Source organism: Diorhabda sublineata, chromosome 6 (genome assembly GCF_026230105.1).
Source record: "Diorhabda sublineata isolate icDioSubl1.1 chromosome 6, icDioSubl1.1, whole genome shotgun sequence".
NCBI lineage: Eukaryota > Metazoa > Arthropoda > Insecta > Coleoptera > Chrysomelidae > Diorhabda > Diorhabda sublineata.
The window spans coordinates 14,919,159-14,945,818 of record NC_079479.1 but is presented as its reverse complement, the minus strand read 5'-3'; the positions used below and the strand labels follow the sequence as shown (position 1 = coordinate 14,945,818).

The 26,660-nt window shown below is 32.4% G+C and overlaps 1 protein-coding gene across 2 annotated transcripts in view; it reads left to right on the top strand.

Annotated features, from left to right (window-relative positions):
- LOC130445218 (muscarinic acetylcholine receptor DM1) overlaps window positions 1-26,455 on the top strand; it is a 46,919-nt gene extending 20,464 nt beyond the window's left edge. Inside the window, exons 3-9 of one of the 2 annotated variants that reach the window (XM_056780768.1) lie at window positions 674-866; window positions 5,518-5,863; window positions 9,371-9,649; window positions 16,193-16,328; window positions 19,034-19,248; window positions 21,367-21,586; window positions 25,645-26,455. In XM_056780768.1, the coding sequence (XP_056636746.1) occupies window positions 758-866; window positions 5,518-5,863; window positions 9,371-9,649; window positions 16,193-16,328; window positions 19,034-19,248; window positions 21,367-21,586; window positions 25,645-26,163 (1,824 nt within the window). In that variant the 5' untranslated portion in view covers window positions 674-757 and the 3' untranslated portion in view covers window positions 26,164-26,455. Of the gene's footprint in view, window positions 1-673; window positions 867-5,517; window positions 5,864-9,370; window positions 9,650-16,177; window positions 16,329-19,033; window positions 19,249-21,366; window positions 21,587-25,644 lie in introns of both variants that reach the window. The other variant, XM_056780767.1, reaches the window with a different exon arrangement.
- The last annotated feature ends 205 nt before the right edge of the window (window positions 26,456-26,660 follow it).

Sequence of the window (26,660 nt, the reverse complement as noted above, 5' to 3'; positions counted from 1 at the left end):
ATGAATCAAATAGAAAATAAAAATAATATGTTACCATCAAGACAATCACTGCTGGTCTTGAGCTAACTGGGGAGCTAGTCACCTCAATCTTGTAATTATAGGGAACCTATTGGCGGGTTTAGAGGTTTTGACGCGCGTGGAAAGTACATTATTGGCGGGAGGAGTTATTAGGGTAATAGGGTAATCCCCTATAAGAGAATATGCTCTATGAAGAAACCTTATTTCTTTGATCATTAACAATGGACCATGTTTTTTTAGAAACATTACGAGAATTAGCGAGTCTCCTATTATAATAAATATCTTTGGCATCTTTTATTGTCTTATTTTTCTGTATAGTTTCACGTAATTTTTGATGAAGACATTATTTAGAAGACAGAGTAGAATTGGAAATATTGACATATTTATATAACACCACAATTTCTTGTCAACTTATATTGGAATTATTGTATTATGTAATAGGAAGAGTAGGTAGAGTAGATGACTAATTTTGTCAGTTCACTTCACATTTTCATTATTTTCATTAATCATGAATTTTCTGTTTTTTCAGCATTTAATAGTAGGACGGATATACATTGGAAAATATTATAATTACGTTTACGTCATCTTGAAATTACCATGCATATTGATTGGACGTACGATTGTATACTAAAATTTCTTAATATTTTGTTTACAGCAGTGATAACATCAACAAAAAGCACAATGCTGCGGCGACGGTGGCGCCTGGGCTCCTCCGGCAGATGCTTTTCGTGACGTGAAGATGAACTCGTCGCTATTGGTGACAGACGACAACTCGTCTTCAGTTACAACAAATGATTCTAATGATCCCACGTATAATATAACAGAAGTAGTTCTTTTTGGCACGATAGGTAAGCTAAATTTATTTTAATTTAATTGAGAACTATAAGTGATTTTGTGATAAAATATCAGAAACATAAACTACAGGACTTGTATAAAGTATTTTGTGTCTTATGACGCACTGCCTATAGGTGCTAACTCCATGTCAGCACCTCGAGATATTTAACATCTTATTTAAGGGGTACTTTATCGTTCATTTTAATGAGTTTAGGAACATACAAGTTTTTGGTAAGCCCCAAAGGCAACACAACGTCTGGACACCTTAACCAAGACAAATGCAAACGAATGGAAATATTCCTAAACCAATCCCTATGAGCATATCAAGTACACCTACACACCTAACCAAATTTTCACAAAAAATTATGATAATTAAAATTGTACATGTGAACAAAATGATAAAGAGTTCAATGGAAATCTTAACTAGGTATGATGAAAATTTTCGTAAAAGTTCAAATCTAAATTCAAAGTGGTAGTAGAAATTGATAATTTTTCAGATAAAACAGTATTTACCTTTAATTGTAATTAAAAATCTACTATTAAAACTCCTCGTAGATAGAGGCTCAACAAAATTATTTTTGAATCCTGATATTGCTTTTCAATATTTTAAAAATAATATGAAATATTGACCATTTATAGTAAGCTTAATTTTCAAACTCAATCTCAAGAGTATTCTTTTACTTTTCCAAGCTTTATAGCGTTTAGATCAAATCATAATTTGAAATTTCATAAAATTTTTGAAGGATTGATAGGATTAGATGATTTGAAACTTAATTAATTCAATATGTATCCAGAACATTGAATGATTCTGAACAAAATATTTTACGAGGGTATATTGAAAAATTCTTAGCCTACTATAGAATCAAACAAAACATCAATGTCAAAATATTATATTACTCAACATATTCTCCTCTTAATTGGATACATTTATTACAGCGAACCTGCAACGTCTCTAGACTTTTCAAAAAAAATGTTTCTTCTTGCTCTGCAAACCAAACCTCCACAGCTTCTATTACCTCCTCGTTGGAAGAAAATTTACGACCTCTTATACTTTTTTTCAGTTGAGGAAAGAGATGATAGTCGGATGGAGCCAAATCTGGTAAATAAGGGAGGTGTTCTAGTAATACAAACCCTAAATCACGAATTTTTTGCATGGCAATATGAAATTTGTGTGCAGAGGCGTTGTCCTGCAAAAACAAAACACCTTTGAAAGCTTTCCGTGTCTTTTCCGTTCAATTTTTTCATGTAGAGTGGTCAGCAATGTCGAATAGTAATCTCCAGTGCTAACCTTATCCAATCCAATCAATCATGATAACTCCATGGCAATCCCAAAAAACTGAAGCAAGAACTTTTGCAGCAGATTTTTGGACACGAAACTTCTTGGGTCTTGGAGAGCCAGAGTATCGTCATTCCATAGATTGTTGCTTTGTTTCTGGAGCGTGAAAATGAATCCAAATCTCATCCATAGTAATAATTCTTTTTAGCCCAATTCGACGGTCTGATTAATTCATCTCATGAATTGCATCGATATTTTCGGAGACTGACACAGAAACTGGCCTTCCCAATCGGTCATCATCTTCAATGGAAAATTTACCTCTTTTGAAGTTTGCAGTCCAATTGTTCACGGTCGCATACGAAGGCCATTGATCACCAAGGGTATTAAGCATATCTTCGTAAATCTGCTTACCTCTTAACCCTAAAACAGATATCTGAAGCACTGAACATTTCATACGAACACGTTCATTACATAGTTCACGTCAATTTGGACATGAAAAAAATTGTTGCAAAATGGATCCCGAAATATTTGAATGTTGACCAAAAGCTTGAAAGGGTAGAAGCATCGCGTTCGATCTGTGCTCGATTTGAAAACGATGTAGACTTCTTAAACCGAATTGTTACTATGGATGAGACTTGGGTACATTTCTACGATCCAGAAACAAATCAACAATCGATTGAATGGCGATACTTCTGGTTCTCCAAGACCTAAGAAGTTTTGTGTCCAAATGGAGTAATCATGATTGATTGGATTGGATAAAGGTAGAACAATAACTGGAGATTACTATTCGACATCACTGACCCCTCTACGGGAGAAAATTAAAGAGAAAAGACGCGGAAAGCTATCCAAAGGTGTTTCGTTTTGCAGGACAACGCCCCTGCACACAAATCTCATATTTCCATGCAAAAATTTCGTGATTTAGGGTTTATATTAGAACACCCCCCTTATTCACCAGATTTGGTTCTGTCCGACAATCATCTCTTTCCTCAACTGAGAAAAAATTGAAAAGGTTGTAAATTTTCTTCCAACGAGGAGGTAATAAAAGCTGTAGAGGTCTGGTTTGCAGAGCAAGAAGAAACATTTTTTTTTGAAAAGTCTAGAGACGTTGCAGGTTGGCTGTAATAAATGTATCTGATTAAGAGGAGAATATGTTGAGTAATAAAATATTTTGACATTGAAATTTTGTTGGGTTCTATAGTAGGCTAAGAATTTTTCAATATATCTTAACGTAACTGACTTGAATGAGCTAAACTTGAAACTTCAGGGCAGAAACAGTACTAAAATAAACAATTATGATTATATTTAGAGGTTCATAGCAAAGCTTCAACTTTGGAATCAAAAATTATCTTCTGAAAATGTGACATGAAACATTTTTGTCGTCTGTTCGAAGCAACTAAAAATAACACACGCAAATTTGAAAGCTGACGTAAAAGCTCATTTGCAAGAGCTGGAGACATCGATTTCGAGTGACCAATATGGCACATGACAAGAAATCTATTTGTTGTCGATGTGTTACAGTTACCAGAAGAAGTTCAGGAAGAATTTCTAGCTGATTCGTTCATGAATGATGACTTCCATCTTTTGACATTTGAGCAATTTTGGATCAAAAGATTGCCTGTTAATTCGAAACTTGCTTCTCTTTTGCTTTACACACTTGTGTGAGACAGGCTTTTCTGCTCTAGTAGTAATTAAAACTAAACAGCGAAATTGTCTTATTTTATTATCATTTCTTGATAAAACACTTATTATTTTAATTTAAAATTTTAAGAAGTGTTTATAATAATTAAAATAAAAGAATTTTAAGTACATAATGTGCGTTTTTTTGTATTTATTGGAAGTGTAAAGGGCGGCATGAGAAAATTATTAATAGTCTGGGGAGCCTCAACAAAGCAAATGTTGAGAAACTCTGATTTAGATTGTTAAATTTAAGAATAGTTTAAATAAAAACAAAGGGCATATTCCTTACAGCCCACTGTATAGCTTAGTAGTTAAGGAATGTAGCCCTCAGCTTTTAAAACAGCTAAAAAATTAAAAATGACAAAATACAGGGAAATAGTAATCACATAAATCATGAAGAGCTTTAGAGGTGAATATTTTAACTATGATTACAGGTCAGGGCATTTACGAAATTACGTGACAAAATTGACAAAATTTTGTTATTTGCGTTTTGCGCTGAACTTATGCAAGACTTGTCTTTGTTACTATGGACAATATTGTAGAGAATTGAAGAATTTTCAAAATAAGCTTTTATAAATCAAATTTCAATAATTTGTTGCTTAGATAATTCAACCGAAAGGATAAAATTTCTAATTTTTTAAATTGATTATAATTTGTTTAATTGTAAATGACCCTTAAATGACCCATTTTGTCAAAGAGCCATTCTTGCTCACCGGATGGTCCTATCATTATTTGGAAAATTGCGTTGGAAAGAAGAAAAGTTGAACTAAAAATCCCTAATCACAGTTTTCTGAATTTTTTTTGGCCTCAAAAAAGTGTTCGAAAATTTATTGTTTTTTAAACATTTTATAAAAATATTGTGATACCAATGTCATATTCGGAAAGGTGGCAGTTTAATTTGGGGCGAAGTTGGAAATGTTTTCTTAAATTCACTGCGGCTTTGTTTTTCAATATTAAGGAATGTTTTTTGCGTCATTTTGTAGGGGAGGCTTGAAATTTTTATCAATAAAAGTTTCAAGAATCTTTTATTGAAAATGTACATTTGGTAGCAGTATAAGTAACACTGTTTTTCTCCGCTGCTCTGCGACAGGGGAGGAGTGGAGATAATGAAAAGAAGCAAAGACGGCGGGCTGAAAAATGCTCCGACAAATTTCAAATCTGCGGAGCGCTGAAAAATATTAATTAGCTCAATAACTATTGGACCGATTTTGATCATTTTTTTAACTGGGCTAACTCGTTCAGCTAAAATTGGCTGTCACATTAGTTTTTTGCTAAAATTAATAATTTTTCCAGAATTATCCCCTCTATGAATTTAGAAATTTAGAAAAAACTTATTTATTAACTAAATAAACAGTTATTCATACTGGCATAAAATACTTTGTATTCTCGGTTAAATTGTTATCTAAGCAACAAATTATGGAAATTTAATTTATAAAAGCTTATTTTAAAGATTTTTAAATTCTCTACAATATTGTGCATAGTAACAAAGACGAGTCTTGCATAGGTTCAGCGCAAAACACAAAAAAACAAAATTGGTATAGATTTTTTGGTATTAAAAAAATAAAGCATAGACAAAAAATCTAGAATTTTATGGCGTTGTTTTTTTCTACTATTAATTTTATCACCAAAAGCTTGTTTTTTCGTAAGTGCCCTGGCCTATTAAGAAAGAGATACTTTTTATTTGTAGGCAATTTATATACATTTACTTTCAGCGGCTATCTTAGCCATCATAACCGTAATAGGAAACATTATGGTAATGATATCATTCAAAATCGACAAACAGCTTCAAACTATTAGCAATTACTTCTTATTCTCATTGGCAGTAGCGGATTTTGCCATAGGACTCATTTCAATGCCGCTCTTCACTATATACACACTTTTGGGTTATTGGCCTTTGGGACCGCTAATATGTGACACCTGGTTGGCATTAGATTATTTGGCAAGCAACGCTAGCGTACTGAATCTGCTTATCATCAGTTTTGATAGGTATTTTTCAGTTACAAGACCATTTTCATACCGAGCGAAGAGAACGACAAGAAGAGCTGCTGTTATGATAGCGTGAGTACCTTTTTCAATAGTACATAGGAATGTTTCAATTCCAAATTCGAAGAAATTTTGTCAATAGATAGAATTTTCCAGACCTATTACACAACACACACTTTATCAACAACTTCTTTCACGAAACATTGTGAAAATAGGGCAAGAATGGCAATATTACATAGTTTTATATATTATATATCAAAGTCCTTTATTTTGCATTTTCCATAAAATATTTCTTCATTCCTTTCTGTTCACAGCTTTTTCTCTCCAATTCTGAACATTATTATTTTTATTACACAGTCATTCCATCGCTTTCTTGGTCACCCCTTTCTCTTTTTCCCTATTGGTCTTCTTTGCAGTACTAATTTTGGCATGCGTTCTCTATGTAGTCTCTCAACATGTCCCAACCATCTCACTCTCTGTCCCTTAATAAACGAGCTTATTGTAGCTTCTCCATTAAGTTCCTCCAATTCTTTATTAGCTGTTCTCCTCCAGCCCTCATCTGTGTGTACTCCTCCGTATATTCTTCTCTCTCTCCCATATTTCTAACATGGCTTCATCTGCCTTTTTTAATATCCATGTCTCACATGTATATGTTGCGGTGGATCTCACTACCGTTTTATATATTCTTATTTTTGTTTTTCTTGACACGTATTTTGACTTCATCAGTGATATTTTACTTACCGAGTTTTTGTGTTCCCCCAGTTATTCTGGCTTTCAGTTCTAATTCTTCTACTCCCTTGTGTTCTATTACTACTCTACGTTATATCTTTTTATTTCTTTCATCAGTATCTTTATTCCATGAGGCCATATTAAACCACAATTGTTACAAAATTTCGAAAAAATTAACAACCTCTGCTTTCTTAGTCTTCTTCTTCGGTGTTTATTTAGGGCTCCCGTTTCTCGTTTACCGAAATCATGTCAAGATTTTCGACTGTTGTTCTCCCAGCAGATCAATGTCTTTCTGAGTTTTTTCATTGTTTATTCCTGATGTCATGATTTTCTTCCCTATCTCTTTGAATTTTTACGACTTATGTACACAAATTTAATTGATTCTTATTTATTTTTCTCGCTTTGTTGCTTTTCTAATCCACTCAGTTCCTTTACAAGTATTCGATAAAGCTTATAGTTTTAGTTCTTACCAGTGCTACAATATTTAATCTGAAATTTTTGCATGTAGTTTGTAATTTACTTGAGCCAGACATATTACCTCGAAATTTTCGGATTCCACTATCTTACTCATACGGCGTTCCATACATAAAACTCACACTGTATGTATACATACTTAGTTAATTATATTCTCTTGGTATATGCTGTTTCTCACTGATCCTCCATGTCTATTTCACTTTCAACCAACTATCTATTACATTCTGATGCTATTTAGTCCCTTCCGCCTCCTTTTCCTGTTTTGTCCTATATTTGAATTCTTCTCGATATTTCATCTTGAACTTTTTCTATTTATCTTAGCATTGTATATTATTCTTAAGGTCCTTTGTGGAACTTGTTTACATAGTAGTTGACAAACATTTATTCTTCCTTTGAATGTAATTTTTCTCTTCTTTCTTGTTATCTTCCTTCTTGTTGTATTTTTGTAATATTTCCATTTAACTTGCGATATGAACATAGCAGATTTGAAGCATTTCATAACGCAAGTGTATTTATGATTCTTTTCGTATACATATTTGTTATTTGTTGTTTTCCCGTGGTATCTCATACATCCCATTTTCTTTTTATATTATTTTTGTTTTACTTCCAAGTCCTGCAACAAGTTCTCTTCGCCGTTTTGTAGAAAATTCTCTAGGATACTTAATAGGAAGTATCTTCCATTAGGCCATATTTCTTTTGATTTTGTTCTTGTGGTACGTCAATAGACAAGATTTTCTCCATTTCCTATTAGTAAATGTATATTATATATACAGGGTGACCCACGACGAAATAAAACTATCTGTATATGGCAAAATACTTATAGTAAAATCGATTGTAAGTCGACTGTAACTTTGTTATTTTAAATAGAGTACCCTGTATATTAATACATTTTTAAAATCTAAGTAGAATTTTAGTGCGCGTTTGCTTAGAAGCTTTTTTCGAAAAATTACATACTTTTTGAGTTATTAATTTGTTTGTAAAAAATTTCACCGTTGCAAATCCTAATAAATTATTTTTTTACGAGAATACCCTTAAAGATATGAAAATGGATTCTGTTGAGTTGCTTTTAGCAAGGTTACAGGTGTTTGAATATATGTTGAAAAATTTTTCATTTTATACAGGGCGTGTATAAAAAATGTTCAAAGTTTACCTTTATAAATATCAAATTTCTTCATTTTTTAAATAGAACCACTCGGTTTTTTCTATTCTAATGCATTCAGGGATAAAAATTTATGCAATGTCATGTCAGTTAAATAAATAACATTTATTACAAAGCCTACTAAAAGTATACAAAAATTAAAATTTGTTAAAAAATACAATAATAATTTAAAACCTCAAATATCTCGGAAACTACTAAAAGTTGGAATAGGATTAGTCAATACAATTTGATTTAATTTTTTTACAGACCTTGACAAGATAAAGAAAAATATTTTTTTATTTCTTACTGCTTGTATCAACGGGTCAAAATAAAATTTAGACCAGACCTGCATCTCTAAAAATTTACAGAAAACATTTAATATCTAGATAACTGTAAGGTTTAGGTATAGGGAAGTATACATGAATTTGCCTTATTTTTTACCCCTGAGTGCATTAAAATAGAAAAAACTGGATAGTTCTATTTAAAAAAATAAGAAATCTGATATTTATGAAGTTAAACTTTGAACACTTTTTATATACATCCTGTATAAAATGAAAAATTTCTCAACATAGATTTAAATACGTCCCACCTTACTAAAAACAACCGAATAGAAACCATTTTCATATATTTAAGGATATCCTCGTAAAAAAATAATTTAGAAACGCCTGGACGGTCAAATTAATTACAAAAATATTAATAACTTAAAAAGTTTTCATTTTGCAGGGCGTCCCATTTAAAATAACAAAGTTACAGTCGGCAATCTTTTAGTTAAAAAGATGGTATCCGAAAACCGAAACTCGTCGTGGGACACCCTGTATATCTATTGTCATCTTCCTCAGCTTATTTTCTATTTAAAATCTGTCCGTTTGTTTCTAATTTTCTACTCCATTATGAGTATCCTAGTGGCTTTTGTTTTTGTCCAATTTACTTTTCCGTTTAATCTTCGTTTATCAGATGTATCCTTCAATAGTTCGTTAATTTCGCTAGTTATATTATTCATGATGCTAGTATCACTTATATGTTATTTTCTATGCAACTTAAATCACCCCAACTAATATTCTTTATTTATCTAGTTTTTTAACGGTAACTTGTATCACTTTCCTCACAATTTTTTACCTTACCTCGTTATCTCAATTTCCAATCAATTATCTGAAAAAATCTCTGTTTCTATCGATCGTGTTCTAAAAATTAGATTTCCTTCAATTCAAAGATGTTTTAATGTGCTATTTGAAATTATCCAGATCTGCTTGGGGAATCAGTCTGCTGCTATGGCCTCCATGGATCTATAGTTGGCCATACATCGAAGGACAACGGACTGTACCAAAAGATGAATGTTACATTCAGTTCATCGAAACCAATCACTACATTACCTTTGGAACGGCAATAGCTGCGTTTTATGTACCCGTAACTGTAATGATTGTTTTGTATTGGAGGATATGGAGGGAAACAGAAAAAAGACAAAAGGACCTCCCGAACCTACAAGCGGGAAAAAAGGATAGTAGTAAAAGAAGTAATTCAAGGTAAGGATATTGTTACTTGTATGTTTTCATGGTTATTAATTTTCACTTCATCTTGGATTTCCTTGTTGTATGATTGTCTTAACATAATTGTCTCACATGTAGACAATGATGAAGTTGTTGACATTAGCTATACTTCACGTTCATATTGTATATTTTTGTAATAATAAGTGTGCATAATTATTTATATTTCTACCCTGAACACTTGCTCTATGCGTCACTACGTTTTGGTTTACTATTTTTCTTCGATGAATAGTCTTTAGCACTGGGAATAGATGGAGGCTGTCGAAGAGAAGAGTTGAAGAGTTAATATGGAAATTATTGACATTGAAAATAAGGGGAAGTTACAACTCATCACGAACCCCAGATTCTAAAACGCATACAAGTCGAGGTTTAATAGTTATCGGAGAAACCTGTTCAAACATGAATTTAATACATTTATATCAAAAATATGCGAAATTGAGACCTATCATATAGAAATGGAAACCAGATGAATAGAGAAAAATGCTTTATTGTCAAAAAATTTTCACAGTTTGTATACAAATGCTTGTGAAAACTAAAAAACAAACATAAACTAAATAAATATGAGTACAATGAGTAAAAAAAATATAGGTAATAGTAATAGGTGATAATTATTATATAAGTCCAAAAACTAAAGCAGTATGCAGCATGTCCAGAATTAAATATTATTATTAGTCAAGTCGTTTGTAGAAGGCACTTAACCAGTAAATATGCTCTCAAATTGATGCGGAATGTGAGAAAAGATGATATCGATTTGATTCCAATTGGCAAGTGATTGTGCATTTTTTTGCATTGTAAAATATTGAGCCCTTAAGTAGTTCTGAACGTGGACTAGGTAGGTAAAGGTCGTGCTCCGCGTCCCTAAGTGGATAGCCCTGCAATGACCTTTCTGAAATTGGAGAATCGTCCTTACGAATTAGGCAAATGGATTCAAAGATGAATAAAGAAGGTAGAATGAGAATTTTTAATCTTCTAAGGAATTCCCTACAGTGAGACCTGCTGTTTACTCTGATACAACCTCGTAACTCGATTTTTAACGATTTTGGGATTTAAACGGAAAATTAATCGTTAAATATCGTCGCATCGACCTGTAAAATTGTAAATAAAAATGTGTCATGTGTGTGACAAACTGTGTCATGCGCAACCTCGTATCTTAAAATACATTATGGCGCATAAACAAGTTCCCTCTCAGCAATGTGATTTAGTTAGTATTACAATTGAGCGGATTAAAACATTGTCAAAACAAGATAATGTTTAAGTTATTAATTTTAATTTCTGTCAATTCTGAAATTAAGGATTTATATTCCAAATAAATCCCGTTAACTAAGCAAAAATACGTGGACTTAGTAGCTCTTAAACCATTAATATCTGAGAACTCTTTTTATGAAAATTCAAAAATGAATTTGTAATAGCGTGTGTTGCCGCCCCTTGCTCTAATTACAGCTTCCATTCATCTTGGAAGGCTTCTAAACAGGTTCCCCAATTCCCCAATTCAAGATGAGTATCTCTACTTCTTCTCAGCACTGCTGAACCACTATAGCAGCGTGTGCATTAGCACAGAGTTGTCACCGATATGAGGCATATAGGGCACTACATTGGGTTCTAGGATATTGTAACCAGTACTGTCAGCATTTAGTCTTCCATCATTCACTGGTACTAACTCCGTGCGACCCTCGAAAGAAATTCCTCCCCAAACTATGATAGAGCCACCACCAAAGCTCTCAGTTTGACAAAAATTCACTTGATCGTACCGTTTACCACGTAGCCTTTATACTGGTATACGCCTATCTGATGAATACAGACAAAATCTTGATTCATCCGTGAATAAAATATTGTACCAATCTTGAATATTAAGATTTGCGTGTTCTCGAGCAAATTCCAATCTTACTACTCGATGTTCTCTAGTAAGACCTGGACGTGGACCTCTAGCTGGCACTCTGGCTCATATACCCACTTCTCTATGCCTATTTATAACTGTTTGTAGGCTTATTCGGACATTACGAGCAGCCAACAGATCTGTTTGCAGTCTTCGAGCGGTAGTTTGCCTAATTCTTAACGCCGTTAACCTCAAATAACGATCATCTACTACCGAAGTTACCCTTCCGCGGCATTGTCCGGGTCTTCTGGTTAACTGCCCTGTTTCTTGGTAGCGAATAACAACTCTGGATATGATGCTTTGTTGAACTCCAATTAACCCGGCGACGTATATTTCACTGCGGCCATCTTGTATGAGCGCTATGATTCTAGCGGCTTTTTTATAAATTTATATTTTCACTATACGATAACACAATTTGCTTAGAAAGTTCTCGATCTCAATGCATTCTCCAAGACAGAAATTATTTACTCGAGCATTTTTGCTTCCAAAAAAATTTGTAAGAAATTGTGATATTTTTTTGCCCATGATAAGAAACCAGAAATATCTATTAAGTTGATACATATACAGATTGTCCCAAAAAACTAAAATTAAATATTAAAAATATCCTAAAATACCAGTGATCCAAAAATTTTTGTGGGGTGTATATTTAAAAGTTTAACACTTTTGTTCGATTAAGAATGATTTAAAAAGTTAATTTGTTCGCAAAATAAAATAATTTATAAAACTTTTTCATGTACTTATATTTGTAAATAATACTACGCAATCACGAATGTTACGTTTTTTCCTCTGCAGCAAACACGTATCTCAGAAAATAAATGAAAAATTAATAATTAAATGTTTTAAATACTATACTTAGCTTGAAAATTTATCAAGAGAGTGAATATTTTTTAAATTAATAGAAAAATTGTTTAAAAAAATTTTCAATTTCATTATAAAACGTTTTTTGTCATTCCTGAAAAGTAGTAGTAGTAGTTTTTGAGATACGAGGTTGCGCTAGAAAACCATCGGGCTGTTCCCGAAGTGTATGTGAGCAATTGTTTCAATTGTGCTTCACGAATTTTATTACAACCTAACCAATTTAACTGTTCGTCTTTTTATCTGGGTGAAGATCGCTTGCTGCACGTTTCTAGTCGTCATTTTCTCTCGACTTTTTCAGCTAATATGCCTCTGTTTCATAAGTACCTTTCAGTTTTTTAGCTTGTTTCATAATTTCTAATTTTTTGTTCCATTTTTTGATTTTAACTATAACTGGTGTCTTTCTGTTTGGTTTAAATGCTCTTAGTCCGTTATATTCCACTAAATCAGCTTCCTTGTCAACTTCTATCTCTATTTTTCTCATTAATATTTGAACCTTTCCCTTTATGTTTTATTGACTTTTCCAGTTGAATTATTATATCATTGCGACCCGTTTATATTTTCACATTTTCCAGTCTTTCTTCATGTTCGGCTATTATTTGATTAAGCCTTTGATTTTCTTGTTTTAATTCATCTATAATATATGCATTTATGTTTATTTTTTCTTCGGTACTCTTGAGACTTTCTTTTATATATAAGAACATTCCTTTAATTATTTCCATATCCACATCATCATTTTTATCATTCATTTCTTTGATTAACGCACCTTAACGAGTTTTCAGTTTCGCTAGGCACCTTCTCAGTTTAGCCCCAAAACTTACCAGAGCTAGCAAAACTAATCTAGCTACGTTATTGTCTTTGGCATGATGTTTATTTTCTTCGGGTCTGTCATCAGCTTTTTCTAATACAGACCTGTATTGATAATTAAAAAGATAAGTCAAGAATATGAAATGATATTTTGAGGTATAGAGAGAAAATGATAAACGAGATGTTTAATTCAAAATATAGTTAAAATACTATCATCATGAACCTTTCTATGAAGAAAATTGAACTGAAATTTTTCATGAAAACTCTTTAAAACAAAGAACAGTAAAGTTATACTGTAACGATTCTAGGTCATCAGCAATGGCTGAATGTTATATGTTTTATCATAAATTTTGTTGATTATATATACAGGGTGGCCCAACGAAAATTTTGCAACTAAATTTTCTCTTTTTTTTGTAGTTAAATTGAAAAATGCTCGGACACAACTATTTTGCTTTTGATGGGGACACATTTTGAACATTTGAAAGGGGACAAGAATGTCTTTCTAATGATACCCTATTCGTTGAATTCTAACTTGATGCGAAAACGACTTTAAAGACATTAAGCCGATAATTTTAGTATTATCGAAAAATACGAATAAGTTTTAATTATTACGAGTGAAAATAACTACAATCATTTCTAAATTATTTATTTTAAAGGAAAATGGGATTTCAAAAACACGACATTATTTTTCAGAACTAAATTCCTCACTAATCGTTTGTGTTTTTTTGATGAAATAAAAACTGCAGATACGTGTAGGAAAAGAATTTACAGTTTATTTTATTCTCTTTATTGATTCAGTTTGGTTGCTTTTCAAGTTATTTTAATTTCACGGTACAAAATCATTTATTCCATTTCAGAACGAGTTGAAATAGTTAAACTTTATTTTCAAAATAATAGTTGTGCTAGACTTACGACTTGCTTATTTAATGAGAGTCATCCCGATAAAAATGTGAACGATGTGTACATGGCAAGTTAGTTAAAAAGATTGTAGATACCGATTCTGTCGTAATGTAAAATACCAGCCGCAGAAACCGATCAGAACTGAAGCTGTGGAAGTAGCTGTGTTAGGACATGTTGAATTGGATCATACTCAAAGTACTCGTCAACTAGCTGAAAGCTTCAGGTGTCTCCCGTTCGTCCATAATACGAATTTTAAAAGCGTACAGGAACTAAATGAGGATGATGCTGATAGAAGGCTGCAATTTTGTGAAACAATGAGCCAGCGTTTAATTGAAGATCCGCAATTATTATTTAACATTTGTTTTTCCGACGAATGCATATTTTATTTGATTGGAGCTGAAAATAGGCACAATTGCCGTTACTGGAATAATAGTAACCCACAATTATTCCGTGATGTTCATACCCAACATCCTCAAAAAATAAACGTCTGGTGTGGCATATTAGGAAATCATATCCTAAGACCACTTTTTATTCCTGGAAATTTAACTGGTGAAGTCTACCTAAACATGCTTGAAGTTAGAATTGATCCTTTAATAACACAAATAATTGAAGATGACCAAAATCATACTGCTGATCGGCTTCATTTTCAGCAAGATGAAGCACCTCCGCACTATGTGGCTCCTGTAAGAATAGCTTGCCAGGTCACCGGATTTATCGCCTTTTCTTTGGGGACAATTAAAAAATAATTTTTTTGCCACGAAGCCCGAGTCCATAGGAGATCTTCGCCAACGGATTACAGCAGAGTACAGAAACATAACACCTGATATACTACAAAATGTTAGAAATAGATTTGAACAAAATCTGTATTATTGTATGGAATCAAATGGGTCACATTTTCAACATTTGTTAATGTAAGGTTTTAATAAATCAATTTAACGGCTAGTTTACTTTTTTTTACCAAGCATGTTATAAAGAACAAACATTGGAATGTACTAACGATTGCAGTTGTTTTCACTAGTAATAATTAGAACTTATTTGTATTTTTCATTAATACCAAAATTTTCGGCTTAATGTCTTTAACGTCGTTTTCGCATTAACTGTTTTAGCAAAATTCAACAAATAGGGTATCATTAGAAAGACAATTTTGTGTCCTTTTAAATGATGTATCAGTCGATCCATCCCCGCTAGGGGGTGAAAGGCGCAGATCGAATAATATGCTTAAAATCGACGTGTGTGAGCATTTTTGATTTTAGTTACAAAAAAAAAGAGAAAAGCTAGGTGCACCTAGCTGGACCGCCCTGTATGTAATTTGGTCCAACTTAAATGATAGGATGTTTATTATTTAAACTAATGGTCTCAATAATTGATAATTGATAATAAACTGATCATCAACATTGATTGTTGTTATTAATCGTAGTTTCCATAAATCTGGGACAGATGGCGCCTTAAGCGAATTTCTTTAGAGATAACTGTAAAATTTTGTCCTTTGCACCTTATAGATGGCTCCACACTTTAATGTGATATATTTTCTTAGACTACACACTATATATCCTGTTTAAATCACTCAGCCACCACAACGCGTGACCGGGTCTGCTAGTAATTTTATATAAATAATGAAGCTCATCAATAAAACTGGTTTCTGACTTAATATAATAAATTTAGCTAAAAAAAATTTTCTCACCTGTTTTGTTTACTAAGATTATTGAATTTAGAATAGCCAAAATCTAAAAAAACTTCGTCATAAAACCTATTAAATCAGTTTAACTGATTATTTCTGGCTATTACCAGATCATACTATAAGTACTGGTAACCCTTATCAAATTAAAGCTACTAGCATAATTTCCATTCTAGCCGAATTTCTTAATTCTTCAAAATTTGTCATGCAAGTAAATTTTGTTTTCTTTAAAACTATGAAATCTTCATTTTTCGAAAGGTGCATCTTTTCTTCAAACTATTATACACGTATGGAATTTTTTACAAGCTACTTATTTTTTCCTTAGATGTTCAATGTTGCTAGGGTAAAAAACAATTCGATCTTTAATTTGTTTTATTTAATTGTGTGTTACATATAGTGTATTCGTGTGCAGTGATGAGCAAAACAATGCTTGTTCAACGATGGACCACGACGAGTGGAAGCGGCCACGATCAGAATCTACAGGGGCCGACTCCGACTCTGTGTATATGCACAATATTTGTGTAGATACTCATAGAAGAAAAAAACCGGTGAGTTCACATGTGAAATATTGTTCTGTTATCGTAATACGAAAAAAATTATTTTGAAACAAAACTGAATAAAAAATAAATTAACATTATAAATGTTAGCGGTATTATAATAGTTATTTATGCAACGAGTGAGTAAAGCAATACTTTTTTCACGAGCAGGACGGTTTAAATTCAAAATTCCTATATCTATAGAAATCTATACAACTCAAAGCCACCGAAAATCTTAATTGATTATTTCACAGAGGATGAATACATAAGTATTCGAAAGCTCGCAAAATATATTAAAATTAGTCTACTTCGGTGTTTCATTGCCACGTTCCCAATAAGGAAACGCTTATAATATAGCTGGCAAGACTTCGTTAAAATTCATATATAAATATATACACTCGTGGTTAAAAATAACGCACGACCCCGATTTCTGGAAATATTTTTTTGTTTAATAAATTTAAATTAATATTAAAATAAAAATTTTAAAAAACCACTAAGACTGTTATTTGCTGATAAGAAACTTTGCTATATTTTATCGTTAACATTTAAAATACTTCAACTTTTTGTGGTGAAAAAAAAGAAGAAACCCAAAATATTAACATTCTAGGTTTTGATATTGAAATAAAGGGTGGTGCGTTATTTATGGGTTTATATATTTATATATATATATATATATATATATATATATATATATATATATATATATATAAGTAATTTCATACTTTCGCGGTCCCCTTGTTTTTTGGCTGTAGAAAATCGTAAAATCATCCGATTTCGAGTTTAAATCTTCGTTTTTACGGCAGATTTATGAAAAAAAATATGGAAATAAAAAAAATGGGAACTTATAGGTTAGGGTTAGGTTAGATGTGCTAAAAATTCAGAACAAATATTCACATTTGATCTGCTTCTCAATTATGACTGGCAGCGTGATTGACAATACTCGATTTTTCGGTCCGACCGTATTTGTGTTATGTACTCCTTAAACCGGACAATCTCTTAGTCTGCCCAAAATACAAATACTTCCCATCACAATCACTACAGCTAATTTCATATATACCATTCTTTTCCAAATTTGGTATTTCTTCCTTAGGATTACCCAGCAATTGTTTCAATGTATTGTTTCATTTATCAACCAATATTTAACCCATGTTAAATATTCCTTCCACTCCCTTTGTATAAACAGGATTTAAAGGTAACAAAGCAAATTTTTCTTGTTTTTCATTTTGAATTTGTAAAAAAGTGATTTCCCAGAGATTTCTTAAAACTATGACGGTTAATTAACCTATTTACAATTCTTTGAATGGATTGAATATAGGAATTTTGACTGTACTCTTTAAACAACACAATTTTAAGATATTAAGATAGCGTGCAGTCAGTCAAATCTTTAAAATTCGATCAATTTTTAGTAAAATAAAAGATAACACACCAATTAATAAATTGTCTAGCATAGTATATGAAATTCCTTGTTTGATTTGTAACGAGAAGTACATCGGTCAGTTGGAGGGTTACTCACTTATCGGATAACCTCTTACAAGAGTGATAGCAGATTATATCCTGATGTTCATTAGCGATACATTATAAACCTGTCAAAAACGTCTATTTTTAGAAACAACATATATTGCCCAAAACGCTCAATGCATTAATAAGAAAACTGATTTAAATAACCTTGGTGTAATCTATGCATATATTTTAGATTTTGAAAAAACAAATTCTATAAAAAATGTAACGTTATTGACAACCAACTTTCTACTACAGTCTACAGAACACCAGGATAATGCAGTAGCTGGAGTTGATAGTAAATTTAAACCAGATGCTGTAGATACCAATGATAGAATGGTTGAAGAGTATTAAGCACGTAGACTAACTTATCTCACTAATAGATGATCTATGATAATATTTGGACGACTACTGGATACTTCTGGATAAAATATATTTATTTTAGGGAGTGTGTAATTTTCAATTTAATCAGCTACTACTCGTAAATATTGCCGTAGAAAATTCCTGAAGGAGCTCGGAGAATCGCCGATGGAAAACAATGTTATTACTCTTAGAACTCTCATATTATTTATGTATTTTCCGACCTGGAAAATAGAAAAGCAATAGAACATGAAGGTCTACTCCCGGATGCTTTTTTAACGCGATTAGAAAAAAAGACAATGGAGACTAATATACAGTCAGTGTAATCATTTTGTCTTTCACTGCAAAAAATGCATATGGAAAGTGACAAAATAGTTTAATTGTTTTTTTTTTATATTTTTGCGTTTTGTTTTCGTATTATAACCAAGATTTTCTGGTAAATATTCTTTTAAGTGAATGAATGATTATATGAATGATTATATACATTCAGGTTTGGGGTACAAATGTATCCCTAGCTGTAATCTGTGTATTTTTTGGTACCGTTAACTCTGATAGTTTCAAAAATATATAAACGGTCCAGATAAAAATCAAGTGTTGATATGCTTTTTAAAAGTAGGATAAAAACAAATTTGAATCAAAGGTTTGAAAGATATTTAATTTTCTAATTCTCAGTAGTTTCACAATAATATTTATCGAAACGCGAAAACCGTGTAATTTCTTTGGCAGTAAATAGTGTATTCAGTATTTCTTATTATGCAAGTGGAAAAACTTCGTTTCAAGCACCACATTTGCTTCAATATACAGGACACAACAACATCAAGCATCATATACTATTGTAATATAAGTTTTATTATTATCAGGTAATCCTCGCATCGAATCGACGTCATGGTTTACTTCTTGGTTTGTGGCGCATCCGCGAATGGTGCGTAGCCTGGTGGCATTCCGGAAGGGAAGAAAGCAGCGACACTGAAGAAGAGAGTCCCAGTGAACAGGGACAGGGATGTATCACTCCTGTTTCTCTGGACACGCCTTTGCAAAGTTCTGTTTCAAGGTGTACGTCGTTTAACGTCATCAGGTTAGTTGGAAAATCTAATATTAAATCTTCCTGTTGATGTAAAAGTGGTATTAGTTTAAGAGGCATCAATAGGACTAAGTTATATGAGTACCATATAACCTTCAATATCGAATTAGTAATTTATATGAAGCGATGAATCTAACATTTTTGACTTACGTCTAAAGAATAATTATTATTAACTTTTTACTTGATTTTTATAGGCTGACCCATATATATTTGACCAAACCGAGATGTTTGTGGGCCATACCAAATCAACAACAATTTTTATAATCACCATTTCATAAATGCTTGAAATTTGGCACAGGTGTAAGTTGGAGAGGAAATATGAAAATGTAAACCAGAAGTGTCAACTTGTTTCGGGAATATGAGGCTATAAAATTGTAAAATTATAGAACCCAAAAAAGGAACACCAACTATTTGTATTTAAGCTGGAATTTCTGGAACCATTGGTGATTTTCTTACTGAACGTTTACACTATCACTACACCAACACTCACCATTACACTGTTTGACGCGCGTATCGATAACTAAGTTAATCAGTTTTAAATTATCTTAGTTTAGGTAAACTAAAACAGTTTTAGTTTATCTTAGTTTACCTTCAGTCTCTGAAGGCGATAACTTGGTTATCGAAGCGCACGTCAGACAGACGTAAACAGTGTGATCAATTATTAGCATTGATGCGAAAACATTCTTGTTTAAGAGATTAGAGAGATGAAGCATGAATTCGGTACACCAAAATACATGATCAAGCATTTAAAAAGAATTTTTAGAAAAAAAAACGCTTTTTGGAAATTATAAATTTAAAAATTAGGAAAAGCGTGTCAGCTGTAGGATCATTTTCGAAAATTCAGTTGAAAAAGTACAATTCCGTTAGTGAGTTTCAGTAGATTGTTTAATATCTAGTTCTTAGAGACAGATTCAGATGAATTTATTGATTGATTCTAGTTCAGCATGACTTCACTTCCAAACAGCAGGAATCTTCTATGAAGCATACAAATGAAATCTGGAACCATCTAAATTTGTTATAACCGGTGATTTTTCCAAAAATTATATCATAGTCCCATAAAATGGAGTACAAAGCTACCATGGGACAAGCCAACAGATCACAATCCATCCTCTTGTTATATACTGCAAAGAAAAAAACGAAATTGTAATATTTTCCGATCCCTAGAGCAAAAAAATATCTAAATCTATGCTTTCATGAGGAAAATTTTATAATGAGATTATTTTTTGCCACAGCTCATGGCAAAGGCACATACCAACATATACGATTTTAATGTGAATCGACAATAAAAGATCTTTGCCCAACTTGTCAATGTAATAAATTTTCTCTAACTTTAGAGTCTTAATAACAGTAACCAAATCTTTGTTTGTTGGGCCTTTTTTACAATCGCTGACAGGAATAGAAACATTTCTTTCAAACATAAATGCAGGAATATTTCGAAGAAATTGTGTTCATACACCTTCCGACAGCTTCGACCAATAGAAATGCATTTATGTTTACGATTCGATGTTTTCATTGATAAACAGTGGAGATGATGAGTCCACGTGGACTGACGGTTTGTTAGATGTTTGCCGAATTTTTTACGGGGAGTAAACATTATTTTTCATTTCTTAATTTGGTATGAGTGTCTTCTGCAAATTATATTGGAAGAACTATACTAACATTCGAATTCAAGTAATTTCAAAATTGTACATGGATTGAAACATTTGAAATTATCTGCCATTATGTTGATCACTAATTTTGGCAGTTTTTGAGACTTGGCCTTTCTGAGCATCAACCATCATCACCAGCAATCACAGCTCATATTTTCTTTCTAAAAAAATTGGGGTGGTACCTATCATTCAAAGGAAGTTGAAGTTTAGTACAAGCCGAAATAATCAGTTCACTTCCTTATTGTATAATAGAGAATAGAAATTAAGGGTTTTTTAAAAAAAACTCCGTTACATTTGTGTTTGAAATTTTATTTATAAGCGAAAAATGTCCGAATATTTGCCAATTATTTTTGCCAAATGAAAATTCGCTATTCATAAAATCGCTACATTCGATCCAATTTGAACAAGTTACAATTTGATTAAGATGAATGAAAATAAATTTAACAAGTGTTACTATTTCCAGGGATTCATATGTTCAGAATCTTACTACACAACGGGATCAAACATTTAATCAGGCCAACATGACCCCAATGCGCCCGAGAGATTCTAGGAGTTTGCCAACCAGTAATCGATCAACTGGTCGATCTTCGTCAACTGAAAGTGTGTACACCATATTAATTCGACTTCCAGGTGATTCGAGCGATGGATCTGGAGAAGGAGTTTCTATTAAAATGATTACCGAAGTAAGTAGGCTTTGTAAATAATATTTTGCTAAGGTTTTATTGGAAAATCTGTTCATGAGATTTTGATACATTCAAAACACCTCTTATACCATCGAAATCTAGATAATCGACGACTACGCTAGATTTCTACCTGAGCTGTGGGTCGCAGCTGGAAGTGGGGATGGCGCCAGGATAGCGTTTGCTGGTAAATGTTTAACTACTTGAACCAAATAGCGACGCTCTTTGACTTATTCTTCAGTTCGGGTCTTTAACCGGAACGATAGTTTTTTATACCATTCTGGTGAGACATAATAACGTCGAAACTAATCAGTGGTTACAAACTTCTCCTTGCAGTTGTGGGCCATCGGGGATGTCAAAATCGACAAAAAGGTCGATATAAGCTTTTTTTTTATATTTCGTGAATCGTCAATGCAGTTTTATTTATTTGTCTGTCTACCAAAAATTGAAAAAATACAAAAAAAAAACTAATTTTATAACAAAAGAGACCTAAAATCATATACCATTTTTCAATCATGGGGAAAGCAGTCATGGGAGATATTTTATTAATTTTGTGAACTTATTTAGACTATACCAAGCTTTCGAACGACTTTGCATCCATTTTCGAGGCTGTAATAAATACCAAATTAAACTGGTTCATAAAATAATAATTTTTTCAATTGTTATAACTTCCTTATATTTAAGACGAAACCGATATCGCGAAATGTCACGGGAACACACATAATCTAAATGTTTTTTTGAACTATATCATCTTTATAGCAAATTTTGGTTTTGGAATAAAAAAAATGTATTCCTTTTGAGGAATTTCATGAAAACTAATCTTACCTGCTCCTGTCGATTTGTTGTTTGAGTTGATTTTTAAACTTGTATATGTAAACTTGTGGGGTATACAGAATTTAATATAAAGGAGTTTGATTGAGAATTGATTTTTCATCTTTTTTAATTATTGATTCGAATGAATGGAACAATAAAAACCCCCATTCAACCAAAACATAAAGCTTAGAGAAATTCTATATTGTTTTCCATATTTCCATTTCCAAAATGAGACAAAAGTCCGCGAATTTCGGAACCCGGAACCTCACACGTTCGTCATTCTAAGTGTGCGTTCACAATGGCGACGCTCGAACGGTGAGCGTCGAGCGATGCCGCTTTTGCGATATTATCGCGCGCGTTGTCCTGTTCAAATTGGTTAAGCGTCGTTTTAGTTATTTTCTAGCTTTCGAACCAAAAGAACGTAATGAATTTAGTATCCAAACGATTAATACTTATAGAGAGTACACGATTGTGAAGGCTAATTTCAAAGAAAAGCAAAAAAATACAAGGCGTTCATGAGCTTAATATAAATATACTTGCTTATGGCGAATTCCATCACCTTTATCATGAACTTCGCAGTGATCAAATAAGATTTTTTCCTGTCTTTGTAGGAGCGCACTACGAAGGCGATGCCGTTCAAAAAAACGAACAAGATCGAAGCTTGAGCGGCGCGACGTTGAGCGGTGGTCTTTTGCAATGTGAACACATTCATTTAAAGTCTATAGCCAGAAAGATTTTTATGGCTATAGACCGCTGGAACGTTGCCAATGTGAACGCATACTAATGTAAACCCATCCCTGTATGATTATTGAAATTTAAGCAAACAAGTGTGCAAAACTTAGCAACCGGTTCTTAGGATGTCCAAATGGTCTGGAATTGGATGTTATTGTGAATTTATGATCAAAAACAAAAATTGTAAACATAAAACCAGATGAACTTAATCTCTCGCTAGCACCATCAACTGAGCTGTACCACCTTTGTAAAATTTGTTGTAAAGTCTGAAAATTGTTTATTAAGTTGGGAAGCCGCTCACCAACTCAAAACAATAACGAACTTTGGGATAAAATAATGAAATAAAAAGAGCGAGACTGCCTTATATGCTTGGATGAAATTAGCTTAAATTCGTACTTTTTTATTACATATCCCATGACAACATAATAAGTTTTCAAGAAGAAAAAAATACAAACAATTCCCAAGTAGCAACATCTGCATTAATCAATCTATAATCCGCCAAATAAGCAACTTAAATTTTCAGCTTTAGCTTTTAATACACACAAAGTTTTGAATCACGCCGGTAAGTGTACATGTATTCGTTTCAATTGTCACAGGTCTGCAACAACCTCGTATAAACACTAAAAACTGTCAATGTCGACGCTTTTGTTAATCTGATTTCAATCATTCCTACGTGATTGACTTTTCTTGTCTTGTTAATATTCGGCGCAAATGTATAAGATGTGGTTTCACGTTCTTTCAAATGAATGGTCGAAAAGCACAGCACAGAATATAACAATTGTTCAAGCAACACCCAGCAGTCGTTAGAAAAAAATGAAAGGAAACGATTATATTGAGCATTTTATTTTATAATACTAATATTTTCAAAATCCATAAAGCTGTATAAAAGTAATGATTGTACAGTGTGTCCCACAAAGAGTTAAAACTATCCGCATATGGCAAAATACTTATAGTAACATCATGAAAATCTCTACGTTTGGGTTTTCGTATTCGATCTTTTTAACTAAAATATTTTCTACCGGAAGTCGACTGTAACTTTGTTATTTTAAGTAGAACATCCAATAAAATAATGAATTTTTGAACTCTATGTAAAATTTTAGTATACTTTTTTCTAAGAACTTTTTTCGAATAATTGATACTTTTCGAGTTATTAATTTTTTTTGTAAAAAATTTGACAGTTGCAGACCCTTATAAAGGTCAGACATATTTGAATCTATGTTGAAATTTAACTACATACATATCAAATTTCTTTATTTTTTTAAATAGAACCACCCGTTTTTTTTTCTATTTTAATGCATTCAAGGATAAAAAATAAGGCAAATTTATGTATACTTTTCTATACCTAAACCTTACCGTTATCCAGATATTGAAGGTTTTCCGTAAATTTTTAGAGATGCAGGTGTGGTCTAAGGGCGTTTGGTTTAAACAGGGTCCCAGACGTGAACTGAGCCCTTTTTGTACCCCATTCGTTTTTTATCTGGAAAACGAAAAATTCCATAAAGGAAAATGAATTTTTTGCAAATAAAATTAGAATTAGAGTCATCATTTGATTGAATTATGAAGAGGGTGGTACTACATACACTAATATTCTTCTTTGATAACATTTTCAACACAGTTTTCCCAAATCTCTTGGCGGTCTGCTGCTAGAGCTTTCTTTACGTGTTCTACTACCTCTTTACTCAGTTCTGGAGACTGATAACATTTTCGTAATTCTGAATTTACGTTTGCCCATATCCCTGGCAGGAATATTTCGAAATTGTATACATACTCCTTCCCGCAACAGCGACCAATAGAAATGCATTTATGTTTACTATTCGATGTTTTCATTTTTAGTGGAGATGATGAGTCCACGTGAATTGACGGTTTGTTAGAGTTTATACGGGGAGTAAACACAATTTTTCGTTTCTTAATTTTGTATGAGTGCCGTGCGTATTTATGAAATATTGATTGTTCCTCGCATAATTGTCAGTTTCGAAAACATATTCGTATAAAATTTGTAGTTGCGGCAAAATCGTAAAAGATTTATCTTGAATACGGATGGCGTTACGAAAATTTTTTACTGAGCAAACCCCAAATATTTTTCAGTTTTCTATTTATCCGGGACCATATTTTTTTGAAAAAACCTGTATGATAGTTTTTTCCTTATAGAGTAGTAATCTTGAATATAATTTCCAGTAGTTTCTGTTAGTAGACTTTGTTCTTTATAAGTTGCATGATCCAACAGGATCAGATGTCCAGTTTATCGTTTCCTTTCTTTTTTTGTTTGATAGTACCAGTATCCAATTGTCTTCTGAACTACGTGTATCAAGATTCTGCGCATATATTCATCTGTTTATGATTATATTGTTTATTCGGACAATTATCCACGCATTCGAATATTTTAGTTAAATGGCAAAGCGCTATTGGAATCGAATTCCGAAATGCACTTCTAGAAGCGTAATATGAAAAACAATCGAATTTCCAGTACGAATATTGTATTATTTTTCTCAAATTTCACATTTTTTGTCGTATTTTAGGCACCAAGGAATCATCCTATCACAACAGGTCCATCAGGTACAACCACCATCAGCGATTTTCATCATCCACAAGACCATGATAATCATATAAACCGTCGTCCTTCGGCAATGCCAGATATCCGCATACCTCTAAATGCAAAGATAATTCCTAAACAACTAGCTGGCAAAACTCCTTTAGCAAACGCCATCAAAAGTCAAGGCAAGAAAAAAAAGAAAACCCAAGAAAAGAAAGCTGACAAAAAAGCCGCCAAGACTTTATCAGCCATTTTATTAACTTTCATAATAACGTGGACTCCATATAATATTTTAGTCCTGTTAAAGCCTGTGACAAGCACTAGTACGCGTCTTCCTCCGCAGGTTTGGGACTTTTTCTATTTCTTGTGTTATATTAACTCGACTATAAATCCAGTGTGTTATGCCTTGTGCAACGCTAGCTTTAGAAGAACCTATTTAAGAATTCTGCAGTGCAAATGGCAGAACAGAAACCGGGCTGCAATGAATAGGGGGTACTACAATTAGCAGAGACGTGGGGCGAACGTAGGATTGAACTTGCAGGTGCACTTTAAAAACTGAGTAAGATTTCATTGGGATGTAATAAATTGGCAGACCTAACTGTAGTTGTAGGCCAAATCATTAAATTCACGAATCTTACTTACCATAATAATAAAATTGGGAGAATTGATTATTAATGGTGCACTTTTTAGATTTAATAAACAAGTTGATGTACTCAACATGTTTATTCTCTGTTATCATAGATATTATCGAATAGAAATCTATTAGAATTCGTATCTCGGGAAATTATTTGCATACAGAAAAATATTACAAGTTTTGGAGAAGTAATACCCATAATAATAATAATAATGCATGAAATTATTATTTGATTGATTTTGTATTGATTTATTTTCAAGAATAATGAGTTGGTATCTGTAGATGTAGATACAAAACAAAAAATATTTATAAAAAAAATTAGATTTATCTGGTAAATGTCATATAAATATGATACAGTATAATATGTG